Source organism: Lycium barbarum, chromosome 5 (genome assembly GCF_019175385.1).
Source record: "Lycium barbarum isolate Lr01 chromosome 5, ASM1917538v2, whole genome shotgun sequence".
Lineage (NCBI taxonomy): Eukaryota > Viridiplantae > Streptophyta > Magnoliopsida > Solanales > Solanaceae > Lycium > Lycium barbarum.
Window position 1 is genome coordinate 11,457,780 of NC_083341.1, and position 21,774 is coordinate 11,479,553.

The 21,774-nt window shown below is 34.4% G+C and overlaps 2 protein-coding genes across 2 annotated transcripts; both read right to left on the reverse strand.

Annotated features, from left to right (window-relative positions):
* Positions 1-1,323: 1,323 nt before the first annotated feature.
* Positions 1,324-4,544, reverse strand: LOC132642286 (metacaspase-1-like). Its single transcript, XM_060359531.1, has 5 exons — positions 4,026-4,544; positions 3,120-3,450; positions 2,301-2,421; positions 1,993-2,199; positions 1,324-1,804 (listed from the first exon to the last, which is right to left on the reverse strand). The coding sequence occupies exons 1-5, from the start codon at positions 4,384-4,386 to the stop codon at positions 1,745-1,747; spliced, it is 1,080 nt and encodes a 359-aa protein (XP_060215514.1). The 5' UTR covers positions 4,387-4,544; the 3' UTR covers positions 1,324-1,744.
* Positions 4,545-14,480: 9,936 nt separating this feature from the next.
* On the reverse strand, positions 14,481-21,549 carry LOC132642287 (pectinesterase 1-like). Its single transcript, XM_060359532.1, has 5 exons — positions 21,188-21,549; positions 19,943-20,221; positions 18,610-18,816; positions 15,574-15,815; positions 14,481-14,897 (listed from the first exon to the last, which is right to left on the reverse strand). The coding sequence occupies exons 1-5, from the start codon at positions 21,404-21,406 to the stop codon at positions 14,738-14,740; spliced, it is 1,107 nt and encodes a 368-aa protein (XP_060215515.1). The 5' UTR covers positions 21,407-21,549; the 3' UTR covers positions 14,481-14,737.
* Between the last annotated feature and the right edge of the window lie 225 nt (positions 21,550-21,774).

The window sequence follows — 21,774 nt, forward strand, 5'->3', positions numbered from 1 at the left end:
CAACAAGAACGATAACAACACATTTCCTTCTTTCAAATTCAATCACAACAACCCAACTTACAATCTTCCAAACACATGTCTCCCTTCCAAATTCATGAATTATATTTACAACCCACACATTAACAATATCATTCATACAATATAAGAAACCATACTAATATCACATTAACTTCTTCAACAATTCACAAACGATTTCCACTTCATTTCAAACCACTAAATCCTCATTTTACATCATAGAATCTACCACAACAACAATTGAAATACTAAGTAAAATCAATTCATCACATCTCACCAATTCATCACATCTCACCAATTCAACCCCTATTCGGCCACATCCCTACACACATATATTTCATGAATTTCATCCATTTCTACATACCACAACATCCACAAATCATTCATAACACATAAGAGAGAGGATTAAACCTTACCTTCTTCCATCCATCCTCTTGCTCGGCTAGGGTTGGAATTGCACAAATAAATGGTTTGCTTGCTTCAACAACCACCCCATGTTAATTAGGGTCTTAAAATTAGTTGGAATACTAGAAGAAAATATTCTTTTCTTGATCAACTCCATGACTCCAAGTTCGGCCAACCATGGCCGAACCCCCCTCTCTTTTCCTCTTTTTCTTCTCTCCAAGCTTCTTGATTTAGAAGATAAACTATGCCTCATTTAGTCATCAATTGTATATATATATATATATATATATATATATATATATATATATATATATAAATGGCTTCTACCAACACAAGGTGGACACATGTCCCCTTTTCCCTTTTTCTTGAACTTTCTTAAAATAAACAAATATGACCACTTGTCTTGTTATATAAGCTTTGGTCCATATATATATATATATATATATATATATATATATATATATATATATATATATATATATATATATATATATATATATATTTATTTATTTATAATTAGCCCCATTTAATAAAAATATGGACATATGCCACACGGCCAACATGGCCCCTTCAAGAACCTTCTTGAATATTTTGTGAAATTCCCATTTTACCCTTAGCCTTTCTCAATATTTCCATACTAATAAACAACTTGTATATTAAAATAATTTTAGAAAATAGTCTTGCCCTTAATTTCTCGCAATTATCTTGAATTATCTGAACGTACCAAATACGGGCTATAACAGTCAAAAGAGACCTTTGTTTCTCAAAAGGATTTAAATTACACGATATAGAAAGGCAAATTTACAATTTGAAGGATGTTTTCTAAATGTGCTTAATGTCCGCCACGAACTTTTTTACTCCCTCCTCCTTTTGTTTTTCTATTAATTCTAGCACCAATTTTAATAGTCCCCTATCATTGAGTAAAGCACCAAATTTTAGTGAATTACGCAGTTCATTAAACGTCAATTTTTAATATTGCTATTACATTTTGCCTGCCATAGAATATGTATTTTCAACAGACATTTCAATCCGGCAGTTGATATTATGTTTTGATTCAAGAATCCATTAATGTCCGTGTTCATACAAGCATTCCACTTTATGGAAACACAAATGTTCTCTAGGAGTTTATTACCAAGAAAATTACATTTGTTATTTGAATGGGAAACATGATTAAAAAAAAAAAAAAGCTTAAGTGGATCAAGGAAATTTTGCATTACAGAGGTTAAAAAACTCAATCCAAAGAGATTGTCAACTTATACTCCAATCAGAATCTGTGCAGCCAATACTATAGGAAAGCCTGAAGTGGGTAATGTTGTTTAAGATGTTACAGTGAAAACTGTCTGGTGTACACATCAAATGGCTCATTAGAAGTCAACTGGGGCTCCTGCAATCAAAAGGTAAAAGTAACAATCTTGACATCAAACATATGGAATTTATACTTCAAAAATCATTTTCAGTAATATTGTTCTTGGAAATATCTATTTTCTAGTGATCGATCAATTTAATCATGATCCCTTTACACTTGAAGAACAGTCCGATATCAATACATGTATTGTTAAGCTATATATATACCTGTCTCATCCCAATGCTGAAACTTCCTCCGGTAATCAGCATTGAGAGAAGAGATGAGACGATTTTGCCTCCCAAATCACTATCAGAACCGCGAATGGAAGATCTAATCGCATTCAGAATGCTCCCATACGTAGCTCCTTGTCCGCGCTCAATAGCTTGAATGAAAGAGAAGGTCATTGCACCAGTTGAAATGACCTTGGACAAACTCTGTTCTCAGCAAGTAAGTCATTCAATTAGCTTGCATGCTTAGTTTGTTTCAGTTCCAACTCAAAAAGATCAAAACTTAGGATGGAAAAAAAGAAATTTACGTCTGTATCTGCAGACTTTTGATGATCATCACAACCACTAAAGGATATGACCTCTCCTCCACTTGTTCCTTTCCATGCTCCTGATCGAGGACGATGGTCTTCCCATGCATATCGCCCAGTTCTGCATAATAAAGACGTTTAATAGCCTTAATCATAAAAGAGTCTTTATCTGGAATACCCTTAATTTCTATCTTAAATGTCTTCCTTCTAAATGGGGAGGTACATGTGAATTTGAAAAGAAGAAGAAGCAATAAATTTTCTAAAACGTTAAATATTTTAAAGCAAATTTAGTAAAGAAAATGACAAAAATGGTCCTTATGTTTTAGGGTAGGTTCAAAATAGTCCCTTAAGTAAGTACTGAACAATTTTGGTCCTTTAAATTTGCCAAAAGTTAACATTTTTAGTCTCCATCAAATATTTAACAATTTATGTTCGTTAAGTTTGACGAAAACCAGATTCTAGACAAAAAAAAACTAAAATATGCAGAAATAACACCTCAAAAAGTTCACCAGATTATAGAAATAAATAAGAAATAGCAGAAGCTACAAAAATTACACATCTAAATGTGAGTTCCCGCTAATTTTTTTTTTTTAGAGTTCCCGCTAATTTTTTTTGAGAATTCCTGTCAAAATCTAAGGAACCTCTTCAGTAGATATTTGATGGAGACTAAAGGTATTAAACTATTAATGGCAAACTTAAAGGACCAAAACTGTTCAGTGCATACTTAAAGAACCTACCTTCAAACATTAGGACCATTTTAGTCATTCTCTCGGGTATTCTACTAGAAATTTGAGATTTGAGAGTTGTTGTGTCACAAACCTGTCCATCCTACAAAAATATGGTAAATCCAGCATAGTACCACTGTGACAAGAATCTATAATAGCATGAAGCTTAGCACCATGAGGAAGAGGCCTAACAAGTGTCGCGTTTAGTTCATTATCGACGATCATTCCCTGTGTTTGAAAATCCGATGGGCAAAGTGTTTCGTCGTAACCATCAACCTCATCTCCAGTGTAATTCCTTTGCTGTAAGCCATGACCAGAATAATGGAACACTAGAGAATCCCCTGCTTGAACACCTTGCATAAGCCAGTGCATTGCCATTCTTATGTTATATTTAGTTGGAATTCTGTATGGATCTCTTTCTTCTTCTGTAAGTAAGAAAATGGAAGATTAGAAGTTAGGACAGGTTAATATTAATTGTGATGGGAAAATTGCTTTTGTCAACTATAAACACTGATACATTTAAGTTTTAACCGTTATCTCCTTATCCATCAACTACAAAATAATGGCATTAATAATAGGACATACTGTATCCAGATAATCTTCTGCAACACCACAGGAGCAAGTCAAACAATAGTGATTCAAGCAAATCAAGATTAGGGATGAAATCATCAAAAACATTCAACACCAAATTCAAGAAGCAACGAAGAACAAAGACATATATCTCATAATACATTCAACTATAAAGATTCTTCGATTTATTTCTATGCATCAACAATAATGTGAAAAAGTATTTACACAATAAGGTCAGTTACAAGAAAAACTATTTACACAAGTTTAAACTATAACAATTTAACTTGACCTTCACATTTTACCTTTAATGACATGCTTCTATTTGCCATACACAAGTTTTCATTTTTTCCTTAAACTTTACGTTTAGTCAAATGCCGTATAAATTTTAACAAAGGGAGTAACTAATAAGAGGAAAGAGAGAATATTATACCAGTGAGCATGAGAACAGACTCTTGTGGGAACTTGAACCGATTGACAAGCAAGTATTTCATACATTTAGCATCGTTGATACATCCCTTAAGCTCATTTTTAGTTCTCTTATACGTAATACCAATAATCAATGCTCTCTTTCGACCAAAAGCCGAAGGGAGCTGAGTCGGACCGGGCAGTGGTATGCGGCCCACGGACGGAGGAACGTAGTGGTTCATGTAGGCTAAGAACCGGTCTCTCCTCTGAGCCCCAGAGGTGGTTCGAGCGATCACTGCGTGACAGACCGTGCAGCGTATCGATTGAGCACCATGAGGGAGTTGTAAAGTTGTGTGGCAAGTGGTACATTCCACAAAATTTACCATTTTTAACAGATTAAGAAGATTAAAAAAGAATGAAGTTTGATAGATGTAGTATATATACTTCTATTTATGTATGTTTTGTGGAAGATTTGTTGTAAGGAATGAGATATTATTGTTTCTTATGAAGGAGGAGAATAGGGAGATGAGACAGAGGTCACGATTGACTGATGTCTCTTGTTTAGCTCAATTGTGGAGTAGCTTCTATTTATAAAGCAACTGTAAAGGGTTCGAATCTAAAATTCCAAGTTTATGGATTTTTATAGCAGTGTTAAGTTAATACTTTTATAATAACTGGGTTCACGTGAAATGTTTATAGATATTTAGTAGATTTTTTAATATATACACATGATTTGAACATAAGATATCTCTAGATCTACCCTTGGTTTAAGTTATAACTTATATTCATATAATTTTTTTTTTACACTATCAGGTCATTCAATTGATATTACACGTAAATCTTCTTAAAATGTGAGATATATGATCTTGAAAAATAAAATAAGTTACTTGCTGTTTCAGGATGAATAAGACCAGAAATATAGTGTAAAAATTCTTTATTCTTACGATTAAACACATCAACGAGTAGGTGCATGCAACTTTTAAGTTCATGAACTTTTGAGTTGACAATTGGTTCAAAAGTGATGATTTACTTGTCCCGTCTATAAAATCTTGTGACATTTACATCAAAGAGTAGGTGCATGCAACTTTTAAGTTCATTGACTTCTGAGTTGACAATTGGTTCAAAAGTGATGATTTACTTCTCCCCTGTCTATAAAATCTTGTGACGGATAATTGAAATGATTCTCACTAAACATATAGCTGCCTTTTTTTCTTCAAAAAATATCTCGTGGAGGACGAAAGAAGAGAAGTTATATTAACGAGACAATGAAGATTCGCAGAGTAGACAAAGCAGCCTATAAAAGACAGTATATTGGAGTTGGCAATTGTACAGGAAGCGCAAAAGTAATTTATACAGTCAATAGACAACACGTATTTTACACGTTATAAAATTTTAATGGTAGGAAAAGAAGAAAGTGTAAACAGTAGACATGTTCTCCGAGTATCTTAAGACTTAAGATCTAGGAATGTATATTATTATCTATTTCCTTGCTGGGTAATTACTTTTGATTTCCCATCTTTCATCCGTTCCCTAATACGTAGTAATAATTTAGAACCCGTTTTAGTTAGCTGATTAAAAGTAGCTCATACATATAAGTGTTTAAAAGCATTTTTAGATGGTGAACCTGATTTTATAAATATGTATATCAGCCCATTAAATTTAGCATTTTTGAATTCACTCTTTCAAATAGTATTGCATAATGCTCACTACTAGAAAAGAAGTTTTCCCCATCGACATTCAGTGAGAAATTTGTGCTATAAAACATGATTTTCCCACCTTATTCCTCCTGAACAATCTCACTGGGAAAATGCATTGGGGGAAATAAGTTCTCATTGAAACGCTGGTAAACTTTATAAATTTTTCGTGTGAAAACTCTACTATTTATGTTTTTTCCACCGACATTTAGTAAGAAATAGCCACTGAAAATTTTTCAGTGAGAATTCAGTGGGAAAATAGTGTTTTTTAAGTAGTAGTTTTCGCCACGTATTTACCTCGAATTTCTTTTACTATTCTTTAAACTATGATACTTTTTATAATTGAATCAATTCTCGCAACATATATACCGTTTGTTACTAAGCTCCACAGCAAGAATGTTGTTTTCCAGTTCATTATTTAATTGTATACTCCCTCTACTTTAATTTATCTAAACTTATTTGACTGGATGCAAAGTTTAACAAAAAAGTAGATTTTTAGAACTTCTAGTCTTAAATATACCATAATATTTGTGCGACTATAAAAACTTCTCACTAAAAGTAAAACATAAAGTTTTAAATCAATTTTTAAAAAGGTCCATCTTTTCTTTTAAATGGACTAAAAAGAAAATAAATTCATAAAAATTGAAGTGAATGGAGTATATCTCCAAAAACGTGTCACTGTTTTCCAGTATGTGGATGAGAAACATTTTATAAGCCAAAGACAAGAAGTTAAAAAAACAAATCTAATGGAAAAGATTCTCCACTCAATTTTATGAGGATACGTACTGATAAAAATATAAATCCAAGGGAAAGCTTAATTACAACGAGAATGAGCATAAAAATATCTTTACGAGTCTTCTCAATTAAGTTATTTTCCAACAATTGAATAAATTAAATGAAGTAAAGTACCTTTCTGCTAGAATGTTATATCTAAGCTAGCTTTAAGCTCAGAGTTCATCAATGGAGTTCATCAATGGAGGTTAGCAGTTGAGAGAGAGAGAGAGACGAGAGCAACATGAGATATTTTGTGGAAAATGAAAATGATACTCTCTATTGATCCAGCTGTACACAACTGTGTATATATTGATACAAATGTATTGATCCATAACCGACCTAACTAACTATCTTGATAACTGTACAATTAACTACTAAGTTAACTAATCATAAAACTCTAACTAACTAATTTTGCCACGTGTCACACTTAACAGTTAATACTCCCCTCAAGCTGGAGGTTGCAAAATGTTGAACACTCCCAACTTGCTCTTCAGGTAACAATGCTGCACCTTGCTTAACCCCTTGGTTAACAAGTCTGCTTGCTGATCTCCAGTGCTTAAAATACTGTCTTGATGATTCCTTCCTTGATCTTGTCTCGAATGAAATGGCAATCAATCTCTATATGTTTGGTTCGTTCATGAACGATAGGATTTGAAGCAATCTGCATTGCAGCCTTACTGTCACTAGTTGTGTCACTTTTACTCCCAGTTCTTGAAACAATCCCAATAGCCATGTAATTTCTGATACTGCTGAGGCCATACTTCTATACTCTGCTTCAGCAGAGCTTCTTGACACTTTTTGCTACTTCTTGGACTTCCAAGATACTAGTGAAGTGCCAAATTTGACTATGTACCCAGTCACAAATCTCCTAGTATTTGGGCATGATGCCCAATCTGAATCACGCCAACATGTAAGCTCAGTACTAGGTGCTGAACTTATGAGAATACCTTGTCCATGTGCAAGTTTCAAATATTTCACCACTCTGATAGTTGCTTCCCAATGAGATTGTTTTGGTTTTTGCATAAACTGGCTCAGGGTCTGTACAGTATAACTAACATCTGGCCTGGTTATGGTTACATACAATAATTTCCCCATTAGCCTCTGGTAAGCAGCAACATCCTCCAATAATGCATCATCTCTATTCTCATTACTTCATCTTGTCCATCATCTTTGTTCCTTGTTGCTTCATCAAATTCTGCTGTGGTAAGTTTGATATTAGTCTCCATGGGTGTTGGTGATGGTTTTGTTCCACCAAGCCCCATTTCAGATATTAGTTCCAACACATACTTTCTTTGGTTCAAAAGGATCCCAGATTTTGACCTTAACACTTCTATTCCCAAAAAATACTTGAGCTCCCCTAAATCGTTCACCTTAAAATTCTTGTGTAGTGTGTCCTTTGCTGAATTGATCAACTTGTTGCAACAACATGTAATTAGCAAATTATCTACATATACCAAGATAATGACAATTTCTGTATCATTCTTCATGGTAAATAACGAGTAATCATGGTTACTTTGAGTGAATCCAGCACTTTGTAAAGCTTCAGTCAACTTTATATTCCACTGTCTAGAGGCTTGTTTGAGCCCATATAGTGAATTTAATAATTTGCAAACCTTGGTCTCCCCCTGACTTCTGAAAGCTTCAAGCAACTCCATGTACACCTTTTCACACAAGTCACCTTGAAGAAATGCATTAAAAACATCCATCTAAAACAAATACCATCCCTTAGATGCTGCCAAAGCTATAACAGACCTAATTGTAACCATTTTGGCTACAGGAAAGAAGGTCTCATGATCGTCAAAACCTTCTCTTTGACTATATCCCTTTGCCACCAATCGAGCTTTAAACCTCACAATTTGCTTGAAACTTAATTTTATACACCCATTTTAAACCTACTGTGTTCTTTCCAGCAGGCAGGTTAATAATTTCCCATGTTTTATTGTCTTCAAGTGCTTTAATCTCCAATTTCATTGCATCAACCCACTTAGCACCCCTAGCATCCTCTCTAAAGGACTTAGGCTCAACTAGTGAAGAAAAATGTGCAAGATAACATTGATAACTAGCAGATGTGCTATCATAGGACAAGTAATCAAATATAGGATACATGCTGGTGCTGCAACTAGCCTTAGGATTGATGATATAATCATTCATCCATAAAGGTGGTTTAGAGGCTCTATCTGATTGTCTTGAAGCAGCAGAACTAGTAGAACTAATAGAAGTGGTAGTAGGGACCAAGCTTGGAATGATTGCAGCATCAGTTGAATCAGCATTAGGCTTTTGAACTGGATGGAGCACCAATTCATCTATTGGACAACTAGGCACAACATCTGAAGGTGAAGAATTCACTTGTGGATGGATAGTAAATTCTACATCATCTGTAAATGCAGAAGGAGATATAGTATCATCACCAAACATTGGTTCTGATGGTGAGCAAACTGGAGATTGCAACTAAGGTGATATAAAGGGAAATTCTGACTCTCTAAAGATGACATCTCTGCTCATAAAGAGATGCTTGGAATCCAAATAAAGAAGGATATAACCCTTCTGAACCTCTGAGAAACCAAGAAGAACATCTGGTTTTGCTCTTTGCCCAAACTTATCCCCCTTAACTAGATTAGTTGCATAGCAAAGGCATCCAAGTACCCTCAAATGACTAAGTGATGGCTTCTTCTTGTATAACATCTCATATGGGGTACTTCCTCCTATATCACTAGAGGGAAGTCTATTCATTAAGTACACAACAACTTGTATACATAAACCCCAATACCTGAGAGGAATCATGGCCTGAAATCTCAATGCCCTTGCAATGTTCAAAATCTGTCTGTGCTTCCTCTCCACTGTACCATTTTGTTGTGGAGTGTAGGGGCAGCTTCTTTGATGTATTATTCTAAGAGATAACAACAAATCATTGCACTGTGAGTTAAAGAACTCAGTGCCATTATCAGATCTTAACACCTTAACCATTGTTCCAAATTGATTTTTAACCATAGCTAAAAACTGCTTCAACACTACTATTACCTCATATTTTAATTGTAGTAAGTAAACCCAAGTATATCTAGAATTGTCATCCACAATAGTCAAGAAATAGTGCTTCTTATCAAAAGTTGGCATTTTATAAAGGCCCCATAAATCCAGGTGCATGTACAAGCTGAAAGGAAGAAACAACTCTAGAAGTACTAAGTGGAAACTGTATTTCTGCTTTGCTAGAGGACAAATATGACATTCATTATCTAGTGCATTGCTTGTACATTTATTTAACTCTGGAATATGTCTCATGAATGTGAGTGAGGGGTGACCTAATATCTTATGCCACAAACTGTGCTCTCCATTATTGCAAGCCATATTTGCTGTCTTTAGCTTATTTATCAACACATATCCTTCTGGATCTCCATTGATTATGTACAAGCCCCCTTGCTCTCTACCAATCCCCTTCACCCGCCATTGTAAAGGTTCTGAAAGACATAAAAGCTAGGGAAAAAAGAGAAAAAGCAATAAAGTTCCTTAGTCACTTTTGACACTGATAATAGGTTGAACCTAAATTCAGGAACATATAACACACCCTTCACTGTCTCATTAGGAAACAAAGCAGCATTTTCAGTGTGTGTGATATCAGCCCTTCCCCCTGTAGGTAAACACACTTTATCTCTTTTAGAATGTTCTATAGCAACACTATTTTTTAGCAACTTCAAGTTTGCAGTAATGTGATGTGTAGCACCAGAGTCAATGATCCATTCATTTTATGGATATTGACTCATCACGCAAGTAACAATACCTGCCATATTAACATGATGCTCCCTTGGATCCTTGTTCAACAGACCTAAAATTTGTCTGTGTTGTTCTTCAATGAAAGGATTGTAGTACTGCTTCCCACCTTGTCCTTGTTCTCCTCCTGTTGCTCTAGATGATGATGCAACATCTGCATTGTTCACTGCTGGTGATGCTTCTCTTCTCCAACCATCAAGTTTTCCAGCATTACCATTCCTCTTCCATCCATCTATGGTTCCATAGTTCCTCCATCCTTCTGTATTTCCATTTCCATAGTTTCCAGAGCCATAGTTTCTTCTGCTTTGAAAACCTGGTGGATATCCAACCAATTTATAGCAGTTTTCCTTAGTGTGTCCTTTCATCCTACAAAGCTCACACTGTTCAAATTATTTCCTGCCTCTAAATCCTTTTCCTCTTTCTGCTTGTACTTGCATTGCCATTTCCCTACTTGCTTGTGCTTGCATTGCTATTGTTTCAATTCTCTCAGCCGTCACCTTAGCTGCTACCACTTGTTGAATTTCATCCTGAATTATCATAGCATAAGCTTGGCTAAGTGTAGGTGCAACTGACTTCATGAGAATCTGCCTTCTCACTTGGTCATATGAGTCATTAAGACCAGTGAGAAAATGAAGTAATCGCTGCTGAATCAAATGCTCAACATAGTCCTTCGATTTCTCACAATCACAATTTGGTGAAGGTGTCAACACATCATACTCATGCCATAATTCCTTCAGTTTTGAGTAAAATGTTGAAACTGAATTCATACCTTGCGCTAATGTTGTGATTTTTGTGTAATTGCCAAATCCTCACTCGATTGACTTTGTCAAAGCTTTCCTTCAAATCTTCCTACACGAGGTGTGCATCTGATGCATACACAATTCCACTAAGCAATTCTGGTGAAACTGTGTTCATAATCCATGTGAGCACCACAGCATTGCATGTTTCCCATTGTTCATGGAGTTCTTCATCCACCGACTCCTTCGTACATTTACCAGTTACAAAACCTAATTTCCTCTTTCCTAACAACGCAATCCTCATCGATCTGCTCCACAAACCATAATTTTCAGATCCAGTAAGCTTCACAGGAATCAAAACAGTTCCCGGACTATCTGCTGGACCTAAGTAAAGAAGATGAGTAGCTTTGATTTTGATTTCCGCCATTGCCTCACCAATTGAAAGAAAAAAAAAAATTGAACTCGATTCTTCAATCTATTCTATTGTACTAATACAAAACAATTATCAAGTGGATCGTCTTGGATCTAACGCTCTGATACCATGCTAGAAGGTTATATCTAAGCTAGCTTTAAGCTCAGAGTTCATCAATGGAGGTTAGCAGTTGAGAGAGAGAGACGAGAGCAACATGAGATATTTTGTGGAAAATGAAAATGATACTCTCTATTGATCCAGCTATACACAACTGTGTATATATAGATACAAATGTATTGATCCATAACCGACCTAACTAACTATCTTGATAACTGTACAATTAACTACTAAGCTAACTAATCATAAAACTCTAACTAACTAATTTTGCCACGTGTCACACTTAACAGTTAATACTTTCTTTCCCTTATATTCCCTGCATCCCATATTAGTTTTCACATTTTTCTTTCTAAAGTCAAACTATAGAACTTTGACCAACTTTTAAGATATATCTTTTCACCTGCATGCATATTGATATGAGAAAAATTATAACTTATAGTATTTTTCGTGTAGTTTTTAAATACATAAATTGTAATTTTAAAATAATAAATTAATCTAATCCAATTTAGCTTAAAAAATTAGTCAAATTGGCTCTCAAGAAACGAGACATGACAACTAATATAAGGTAGAGAGAGTAGTATAAGCAACATTAGTATTAAAAAGTCCTCTTTAACACATATTCTCGACTAGAAAAGAATAGAAGAAATTTGTTCTTAACTCTTAAATGTGTTTGAGTTACCCTACTAGTCTTTGCCATAAATTCCCCCTAGCACCCACCATGAAATATATATAAGTTTTTAATTAATAACTAGAACACGATTCCATTTAATTTAGGCACGGCAAAAAATTTGCTCCCCCTAGTGCCAATATGAAGAATCCAACTATAATTATATATACATTTGCTTATAATATAAGTATATTTTGTGATCTTTAAATGACGAACTAGATATTCCAAAATTCTTAAATTGTTGTATATACACGTAAAGAACTGACCAATTTTAATTATTTGGATGATAAGTATTTGGTAGTGACTAATGAGTAAACATGTGACCACCATTGCAAAAATCTGTACTAAAAAGGAAAAAGATCATCGGGAAAATATATTTTGCTTTATGTTAAAAGGATCTATACTTATTCGCGTTCCGTGTTTTACACAAAATTTAGCAATCTAACCTTAACAGTTAAATTACGGAAAAAAAAAAACCTTAACGATTAAATTTAAAGTAAAAATACATATCACTTAATCATAAATAATAAGAAATAAATAATTATATGCATAAAAGAAATATCTTACATTGACTTTGTGCGAGTAAGTTTTTGCCACCTTATAACTGAAGTACTCTAGCATATTTCACTTTAAAATCCAAGAATTAAGTCATTGAATATCTTTTTTTGACAATTTCATCCTTACTATTTCTAGAAAACATATAGTCATTAATTAATCATGCAAGAAAATATACGAGCAATTTGGTCAAATATCAATTGTTCTTAATGATGTCAAATAATTTTGAAATAGATATGTCAAAACTTTAAACAATCCCGGAAAAAAAAAAAAAAACAGATAGGAGGGACTACAATTTTCATTTTTCATCATATCAAAGAATATGCATTTTCTCGTTTTGATAGAAGAAATATTACACTATTCAAAAGCTATTTTTGTGGGAGCTTTATTCTCTTAATCCCTGAACATGACAAGTGGCTTTCCACAACCAGCTTTCATTGATGAAAGAATTATATAGCAATTTAACACGAGAAAAGCATTATTAAAATTCAACTCCCAGAAGCTTCTATTTGAGAGGTTTGACTTTGTTTGATGAGAGAATAAAGCAGAAATTGCTATTGCTGTTACTTTTTGCACACAAAATGTTCTCTAATTTTATAGGATAAAGTTGTTTTCGACATTAAAAATCGAATTAGTATTGCTATAACTTTAAAAAAAGTTCAACTAATTCCACTGAGATAGATGAAAAGAAATCATATAATTTTTTTTTTCCTCCACTAGAAATTAAACCTGAAATATCATGATTCTCAATCCACTTCATTGATACTAAGCCACATCCTTGAGTGCTAGTTATATTCCATCATTAGGAATTTATCTTTGATAAATAGACAACACTTTATGTCCATAAGTTAAAGGCGTAAGAAAATTTCACCACCTAGGCGTTTGAACAGCATTTGGTTGAAAGTATTTGAAAGTTAAAGTAGTGTTTGAACATAAATTAATTTTACCAGATAAAAGAATTTGGAGATTTTTATGTGAAAATTATACTTATTTTACTTGATTTATTAATAATGCTCGAACAAGTTTTCCAATATTTTATCAACGTCCAGAATACTGAAATTCAATATAATATTTGTAACTACAGTTGATCAAACTAGACAGTTATTGAATGGCAACATCTGCAAATTATAAAATACTCTTTATGTTCCAATTTATACGAAGGGATTAATGTTTGGGGAGTCAAATAATTTTTTCTTTAATTTGATTATAATTTTTTTGAATTTTCTTAGATATTTTGAAAAATTAACTATGTTGACTTGTGATACTTTTCGTATAGTTTTCAAATGTGAGTTTCATTTTTAAAAATTTAAAAAATCGACACCCAAATTCATAATCAACCTTAAGTGCTTTAATTCTCATATTCTGAACACATTCACATAAATCGGGATAGAGACAGTAACATTTATGGCCCAACATTGCTTATTCTTAAGCCATTGTGCCTCTATTAAGTATTTATTACTATTAATAATGCATATATTTACTCTTATTATACGACAACGACGATAATTGAAGATGAACCTTTATTTAATAGAGTAACCAATCCAGTTCATATTTTAAATTTTAAATGAGAGAATCATATACTTCAACATGATATCAGACTAGGAAAATATTCTCTTGAAGTCTCACTGCAGCCCATTATATATCACGTGTTTCATTTCATTAAAAATAATCTAGGCTTGCCCGTGAGGAGGACAAAGTTAAAGAATATGCCCTAGCCATGCATATGCGCGACTACACAACGAGGAGAAAGAGTTGTGAAACATCTACACTTTATCTTTATTGATAATCATAAAAATTTACACAAAAAAATAAAAATAATAACTAGTTCTCAATCTCAAACTAATTGAAATCGGCTACGTCAAAATTTGGAAATCATAACGACGCCTCAATCCCGTATTAGTTGGGATGGGCTACATGAAAAATTGAGAAATTAATAAAATAAAAATGAAAACAAGAAAATAAACTAATTTTTTTTGCTAGGACCATTAATTCTATGTCCTTATAATTTCCTAATAGTATCTAGAGTGCTACAGGAGGAAGCAGCCACTTAGAGCCTTCAATATAGCCAAGGGATATAAAAGATTTTATCTCTGCATCAGTTAATTTCTTCACATATCCAGCTCTACGATTCATAGTTGCTCCTGCTCCTTTGCAATTGTATTCCCCGTAATATACCGACCTGAAAATAATAAAGATTTAAGTTATATGTACTGACATTAGTAAAAATATCATTTGTGTAATTTATATGTTATAACATGTTATTTATTATACATTCTAAATTATTATTCAATACTTATTAAATAAAGGAGTTAATTTCTCAAATAGTCATTCAACGTATCGAAATTATCTATTAACGTCATTTTTTTGGTCCCCCATAAAGTCACTCAAGTTCACATAGTTATTTGACAAAGTAACAATTGCTAAAAGTCGCTCCTTAAAAGTGAGAGAAAAGATCCAAAATAGTCCTTAAATTTAGGCTTTAATTGACAAGGAACACTTAGAGTAAAATATGTCATATAAATTGAGATAGAGAGAGAGTACCAAATACCATAGAAATTATTATATTAGGAACTTTTTTTGTTTGCATATACTATTATAAAAATAGGAATTGGTGGCAGACAAATTATTTAGCTAAATAATGAAATCTGTCGCTAATTCTATTTGGCGACGGGTTAGCGACATATTATCAATTTCCTTTAGCTACAAGCAATTTAACAATAGATTAGTGACAACTAAGTTCGTAGCTAATTATTTTTTTTTTTTTTGTTTTTTTGTGTAGATATATATGCTGACGAATGTAAGCAAAATCAACGATAAAAAAAAAATTTAACTTCAATACATTGTCAATAACTTACTTGTCATAATCTGTTTTGCCATTATCAGACCATCCTTCAGGATGAACAACATCACTCATATCAGTGTATGAGAAAACAACTTTGGAGAAAGGCTTCCATGCCCTTCCTAAATATGCTGTATTTCCTGTTCCAGTGATCATACAATGCACAAAAGAATATCCACTGTCAACATTGTCCGCAGCTCTTGCATGAGCTGTGATCATTGCCATTGGATCCCCTGGAATTACATGCATCTCTGTGTTCTATATTTTCCAAAAAATAAAATATTTCATTAACTTTATATTATGATTAATAGATCTAGGGGAATGCAATGTATCTCTGTGTGTGAAAAATCACTGCAAAAGTGCAATGGACTTGGTAATAAAAAAATAAAGGTTGAACCTAAGAATAGACGTGTCAATGACCGGGTCGGGCTGAACTGAGTTAATAGATTCGCGGATCAAGGTTACTTAAGCTAAGACAAGTTGGGTCAAGATAGACTAAACAATAGATGATACCCCAACCTGCCTAACTCTCTTACCAGATTTTACCTTTTTAAATTTGTTTTCTTACAACTTATTTAATTACCAAGCAATATTAATTTTTTTTTTACTTATTACGGTTACATATAACCTATCAAACAATTATTTTTGAAATTCTTTTGATAAGGTCTTATGGGTCAATTATGGGTTGTATTGCGCGGGGCAAAATGGGTTGAGTGAATAAATTGGGGGTCTAAGGCTAGGAGGCGCAAGGGGGCTTCATCTGAACCCCTTGTCAAAAATTGCACTGTATATACAAGGTCAAAATTAATTTTATGTAAATATAGTAGATGTTGATTCCCTTAACTTTTTTATATTTTGAATCCCCTCAATAAAAATCTTAGCTCTACCACTGGACAGATCATTAACCTACCCATACTTGAGTGAAGAACTAAAGGGAAAAGGCGGGGACAAGAAGTTGTACAGGCTAGCCAAAGCGAGGGAGAGGAAGGCTCGGGACCTGGATCAAGTGAAGTGCATCAAAGACGAGGGAGGCGAAGTTTTGGTGGAAGATGCCCATATTAGACGAAGATGGCAGACTTACTTTCATAAACTCTTGAACAAAGAGGGACCAAAACATCGTATTAGGCGAATTGGAGCTCTCTGAGAGTCGCTGCAATTTTGGGTACTGTAGGCGGGTCAAGGATGAGGAGGTCGAGGGGGTTATGCGTAAGATGAGCAGGGGAAGAGCAATCGGGCCAGATGAAATTCCAGTAGAATTTTGGAAGAATGCAGGCAGGGGAGGCTTGCAGTGGCTTATGCGGTTGTTGAATGTTATTTTTAGGACATCGAAGATGCCTGAAGAGTGGAAATGGAGCACCATGATCCCGTTATACAAGAACAAGAGGGATATCCAAAGTTGCAACAATTATAGGGGTATCAAGCTGCTGAGCCATACGATGAAAATTTGGGAGAGAATGGTAGAAGCAAGAATGAGGAAGATAGTGTCTATTTCGGAGAACCAGTTCGAATTCATGCCATGGCGTTCGACTACAGAAGTCACCTTGTGAGGAGGTTGGTGGAGCAGTATAGGGAGAAGAAGAGAGACTTGCACATGGTGTAGAATTGCACATGATGTTTGTTGACTTAGAAAAGGCTTACGACAAAGTCCCAAGGGAGGTGCTATGGAGATGTTTGAAAGCTTAAGGTGTTCCTGTAGCATACATTAGAGTGATTAAGGACATTTATGATGGAGCCAAGACCCGAGTGCGGACAGTTGGAGGTGACTCAGAACACTTTCCAGTCACGATGGGTCTGCATCAGGGGTCCGCTCTTAGCCCGTTGTTGTTTGCTTTGATGATGGACGCACTAACGCGCCACATTCAAGGAGAGGTGTCGTGGTGCATGTTGTTTGCAGATGACATTGTGCTTATTGATGAGTCGCGGAGCGGTGTTAACGCGAGGCTGGAGGTTTGGAGACAGACCCTGGAGTGGAAAGGTTTCAAGTTGAGCAGGACTAAGACAAACTACTTGGAGTGCAAGTTTAGTGACGTGATACAGGTAGTGGACGAGGACATACGACTTGATACTCAAGTCATCCCTGAGGGAATGGTGAGATTGATGACGATGTCACACATCGTATTGGAGCGATGGATGAAATAGAAGCACGCATCAGGTGTGTTGTGCGATAAGAAGGTGTCGCTTAAACTAAAGGGAAAGTTCTAGAAAGTGGTGGTTAGACCGATTATGTTATATGGGACGGAGTGCTGGCCAGTTAAGAAAACTCATGTCCAGAAGATAAAGACAGCATAGATGCGGATGCTGAGATGGATGTGCAGGCATACTAGGAGAGATATGATTCAGAATGAAGTGATTCAGGACAAGGTGGGTGTGGTCCCAGTGGTGGAAAAGATACGGAAAGGAAGGTTGAGATGGTTCAGCCATATGCAGCGGATATGCGTTGAGGTGCCAGTGAGGAGGTGTGAGAGGTTGGCAGTGGTGGGCCTAAAGAGAGGGAGCGGTAGGCCTAAAAAGTCTTGGGGAGAGGTGATTTGGCAGGATATGGCGCAACTTCAGCTTACCAAGGACATGACCCATGATAGGAGGGTGTGGAGGTCGAATATCAGGGTAAAGGGCTAGTAGGGGGCCGCGAGGATTTTTCTTCCGTACTAGGAGTATTATCACCTTTGTTCACTGGCTTATTTTTTTAGATCTCTAATATAGCGTGCTTGTTTCTGTCTTTCTTTCTTTAACTTCATTTATCTTATTATATGTAGCTATTACTGCCTATTATTATTGTTGTCATGACACCTTCTCTTGAGCCGAGGGTCTAAGGGAAACAACCTCCCAAGGTAGGGGTAAGGTCTGCGTATACTCTATCCTCCCCAGACCCCACCTTGAGGGACTATACTGGGTATTGAACATAGAACTTGAGTGGATTGGACGGGTCATATTTTTATGGGTCAATTTTATTACCCTTACTTATCGATCAGGTTTAAATATTGGATCCACCTATGAGGGCTGAAGGAGGATTGTTAAATAAAAGTTTACGAGAATTGAAGATCTTTAAAATTACCAGATATAAGGATTTTCCATTGCCAAAGATGAAATCAACAGTGCCTTCAATATAGCAATCTTTGAAGAAATGCTTGCCGCTATCATCACAAAAGGTGTCTTGAAATCCATACATTTTACAGTTATATAATGATGCTTTGTCTCCTCCTGTCCTCAATGCTGCTGCTTGTGCTAATTCCCTTTTCCCATCTGGTCTTGGTGCAGAATTCTAATCATAATTATAACAAAAACCCAAATATATTACATACTAACATTAGGTAAAACAAATAAAACAAGAAACACACGTAATTTTGACGTAATTATATAGTTAGAGACCTTGATATTGAAGGACTCAATGGATTCTTCCAATGTATTACAAGGGATTGTTGGTTTGTTTCTAATCTGTCTCAAAATGCTAGTCACGTTTCACTTTTTGAGAGTTAAACTACTTGAACTTTGATCAATATTTTAAGATATATTTTTTCACCATATTATTCTATGAAAAATTACTACTTATAGTACTTTTCTTGTGGTTTTTGAATATCTTAATTTTAGTTTTAAAATGCTAAATTAATTTATTCTAATAAAACTTCAAAATTCGGTCAAATTGACTCTTGAGAAGCAAAAAAGTGACAACTATTGTGGGAGAGAGGAAGTACCAATTGAGACTCTATGGAGATGATCTACAAGGTCCATAATTATTTTTCTTATTACAGAACGCTTACCTAAATAATGTATAGATTCAGTTGTACTCAATTTTTTCTGGTTCACCCAACATTACCCATTTATTTTACTGTTGCTGAGCAGTTTTGGATATTAGACGGACCACCCGAGAAGGTAATTCTATTGTGGCCAATTTTTCCTCATTTGCAATCAGTTTTGCTCTAACTAATTATTGCCCCTCCCTTCCAAGTGTAATGTCTATGCTATGTATGAATGTGCCTAAAATATATCTAGGGCAAGCTCGGTGGTTCCAACTTCTTGAATTGTATCACCATTTTATTTAAAAGTTTGAATTGTTAGAGGGAGCAAATTTTTATTTTGCTTAACGCCAACTCACACGCAGACCTGTTTTTTTTTTTTTAGGGATTAAGCATGTGATTTTTTGATTTTTTTTTTATAATGAACGATGATGAAACATGAACCTAGAACCTTTAAAAGTCTAAGTTGTTAGATAGATCACACTTTTATTTTCTTAATTATATCTTAGTGAGACTTAACTCGTTGTTCTTGTCTTGAACAATATGTAAGTATAAAATCACGCTCATTCTGAATCCGCTGACTTTGGATCTTGAATTCTCCTCTAGGCTCTAATCATACCATAACTTTCTTAAAAATGAAGCAAGAATACCTACCACAAAGTTGATATTAACGGCGCTGAAATATTCTGATTCAACGATCACAGTGGCACTGTCAACAGTATTATATTCTTTTGCAGTTGCATTAAAGATAATATTTGGGACATTCTTAGAATCTCCATATAATGTAATGAAAGGCTTTGACCTCTCAATTTTGACTTTTTCTGTGTAATTTCCTCCTCCAATTGAAATAATAACTCTTCTTTTATTCCCTTCTGGAATGCTTTTGATGGCATCCGTCAGAGTCTTGAAATCACCACTCCCATCTGCCCTCACCTGCAATAACGAATTCAAAATTTAGAGTCAATGAATTTTGATATATTAAAGTTGGAGCAATCTCAAATCGAACACATTAAAACATATAGATTTTCATCATAGTGAAAAAGAATACACGAAAAAACCACGGATCCTTCCGCTCATTTTGTGTTGAGGTATTTAACTTAAGTGAATTGAATATGAAATTTAAGAATGAAAAAAAAAAAAAAAACTTCTGAACTCACCACTTCCATCCAGCCTCACCTTTTAGAGTAGCATATCGAAGAACTTAGGGGTCGTTTGGTAGATTGACTCATTAGTCCCGGGATTATAATCCCGGGACTAATTTATCCCATCTATTGGGATTATTTTATACCATCTAAAAGATGGTATAAAATAATCCCAGTATAAGTGGGTTAAGAAGGTATAAGCTGGGATATCCCAGCACTAATTTTTGTACCATGTTTGGTACAAGGTATAAATTTATCCCAGGATAAATTTATACTTTCTACCAAACATGGTATAAAAATTAGTGCTGGGATATCCCAGCTTATACCTTAAACCAAATGACCCCTTAGAGTTAGTGGATACTAAGATCAATTAAAGTTGGAAACATTAAAAAGTACTAGTACTCATTTTCATCATATGAAAAAAAAAAAAACACGAAAAAGCTAGCGACTCCCTCTATTTCATTTTATGCGAAGGTGTTTCAATAGCCGTGGGTTTCAAAAAAGAAAAAGAAATAACTTTTTAAAATTTGTAGTCTTAAACATGTTGTAACATTTCCATGGCTATAAAATCATGTCATTAAGGGTAAATCGTAAAGTTTGAAGCTAAATTATTTATAAATATACAAAAACGTTACTTTTTTTAACAGAACAGATTAAAAATGAGAGATCGTCACATAAAATGGAACAATGGAAGTATGAAGTATGTTTATGAATAATCTAAGAGGAAAAGAAATTGTAATAATATGTAAAAGGTGACCTTAATGATAGATTTATTAGCCTCAGCAGCTACAAGGGCAGGGTCAAAAGTATCTTTTCTTGTATCTAATGGCTTAACATTTGCATCAAACCAACTATTTAATTGTGATTTATCAGCTGGAATTGGGATTGAATCATCAGAAAAAACTCGAGGGATGATAAAAATTAGAATGGTTAAAACAATAGTTTCCACAGCAAATATGGTGTTTTTTCCAGCCATTTTTTTTTGTTTTTGGTTTTTCGAATTGAAATTATATTGATTTTTTTCCCCTATACAAGCTAAGTGAGTGTGGATATTTATAGAGAAGAAAGGGAAAGACTTAAGAAGAGAAATTAGCGGTAGATATTAAATTAAAGTGAGTGTGGGAACAATTAGAGATAAAGGAAAGAGAAAATAACTCTATGGTAACACTAAAAAGGGGCATATGGATGATGGGACATTATTGAATTCTTGAAATTTTTGCATGGTTCTTTTCTGTTAGTAGGTAAGTATTGTAGGGCAGTACGAGTACTACGTTAATAGATGGTTTTTCTTAAGGTTGTTTATAACAATTTAGTACCCGTAAAACAAACAGTTTATATTTTATA

Excerpts from the sequence above, each read along its gene's own strand:
- LOC132642286 (XM_060359531.1), bottom strand. The coding sequence starts at position 4,386 with ATGGTAAATTTTGTGGAATGTACCACTTGCCACACAACTTTACAACTC. Across the intron at positions 2,422-3,119 it reads TATTTTTGTAGGATGGACAG|AACTGGGCGATATGCATGGG; the intron begins GTTTGTGACACA and ends TTTATTATGCAG. Across the intron at positions 2,200-2,300 it reads AAAAGTCTGCAGATACAGAC|AGTTTGTCCAAGGTCATTTC; the intron begins GTAAATTTCTTT and ends TGCTGAGAACAG.
- LOC132642287 (XM_060359532.1), bottom strand. The coding sequence starts at position 21,406 with ATGGCTGGAAAAAACACCATATTTGCTGTGGAAACTATTGTTTTAACC. Across the intron at positions 15,816-18,609 it reads ATGGAAAATCCTTATATCTG|AACACAGAGATGCATGTAAT; the intron begins GTAATTTTAAAG and ends TGGAAAATATAG. Across the intron at positions 14,898-15,573 it reads GGCAAAACAGATTATGACAA|GTCGGTATATTACGGGGAAT; the intron begins GTAAGTTATTGA and ends TATTATTTTCAG.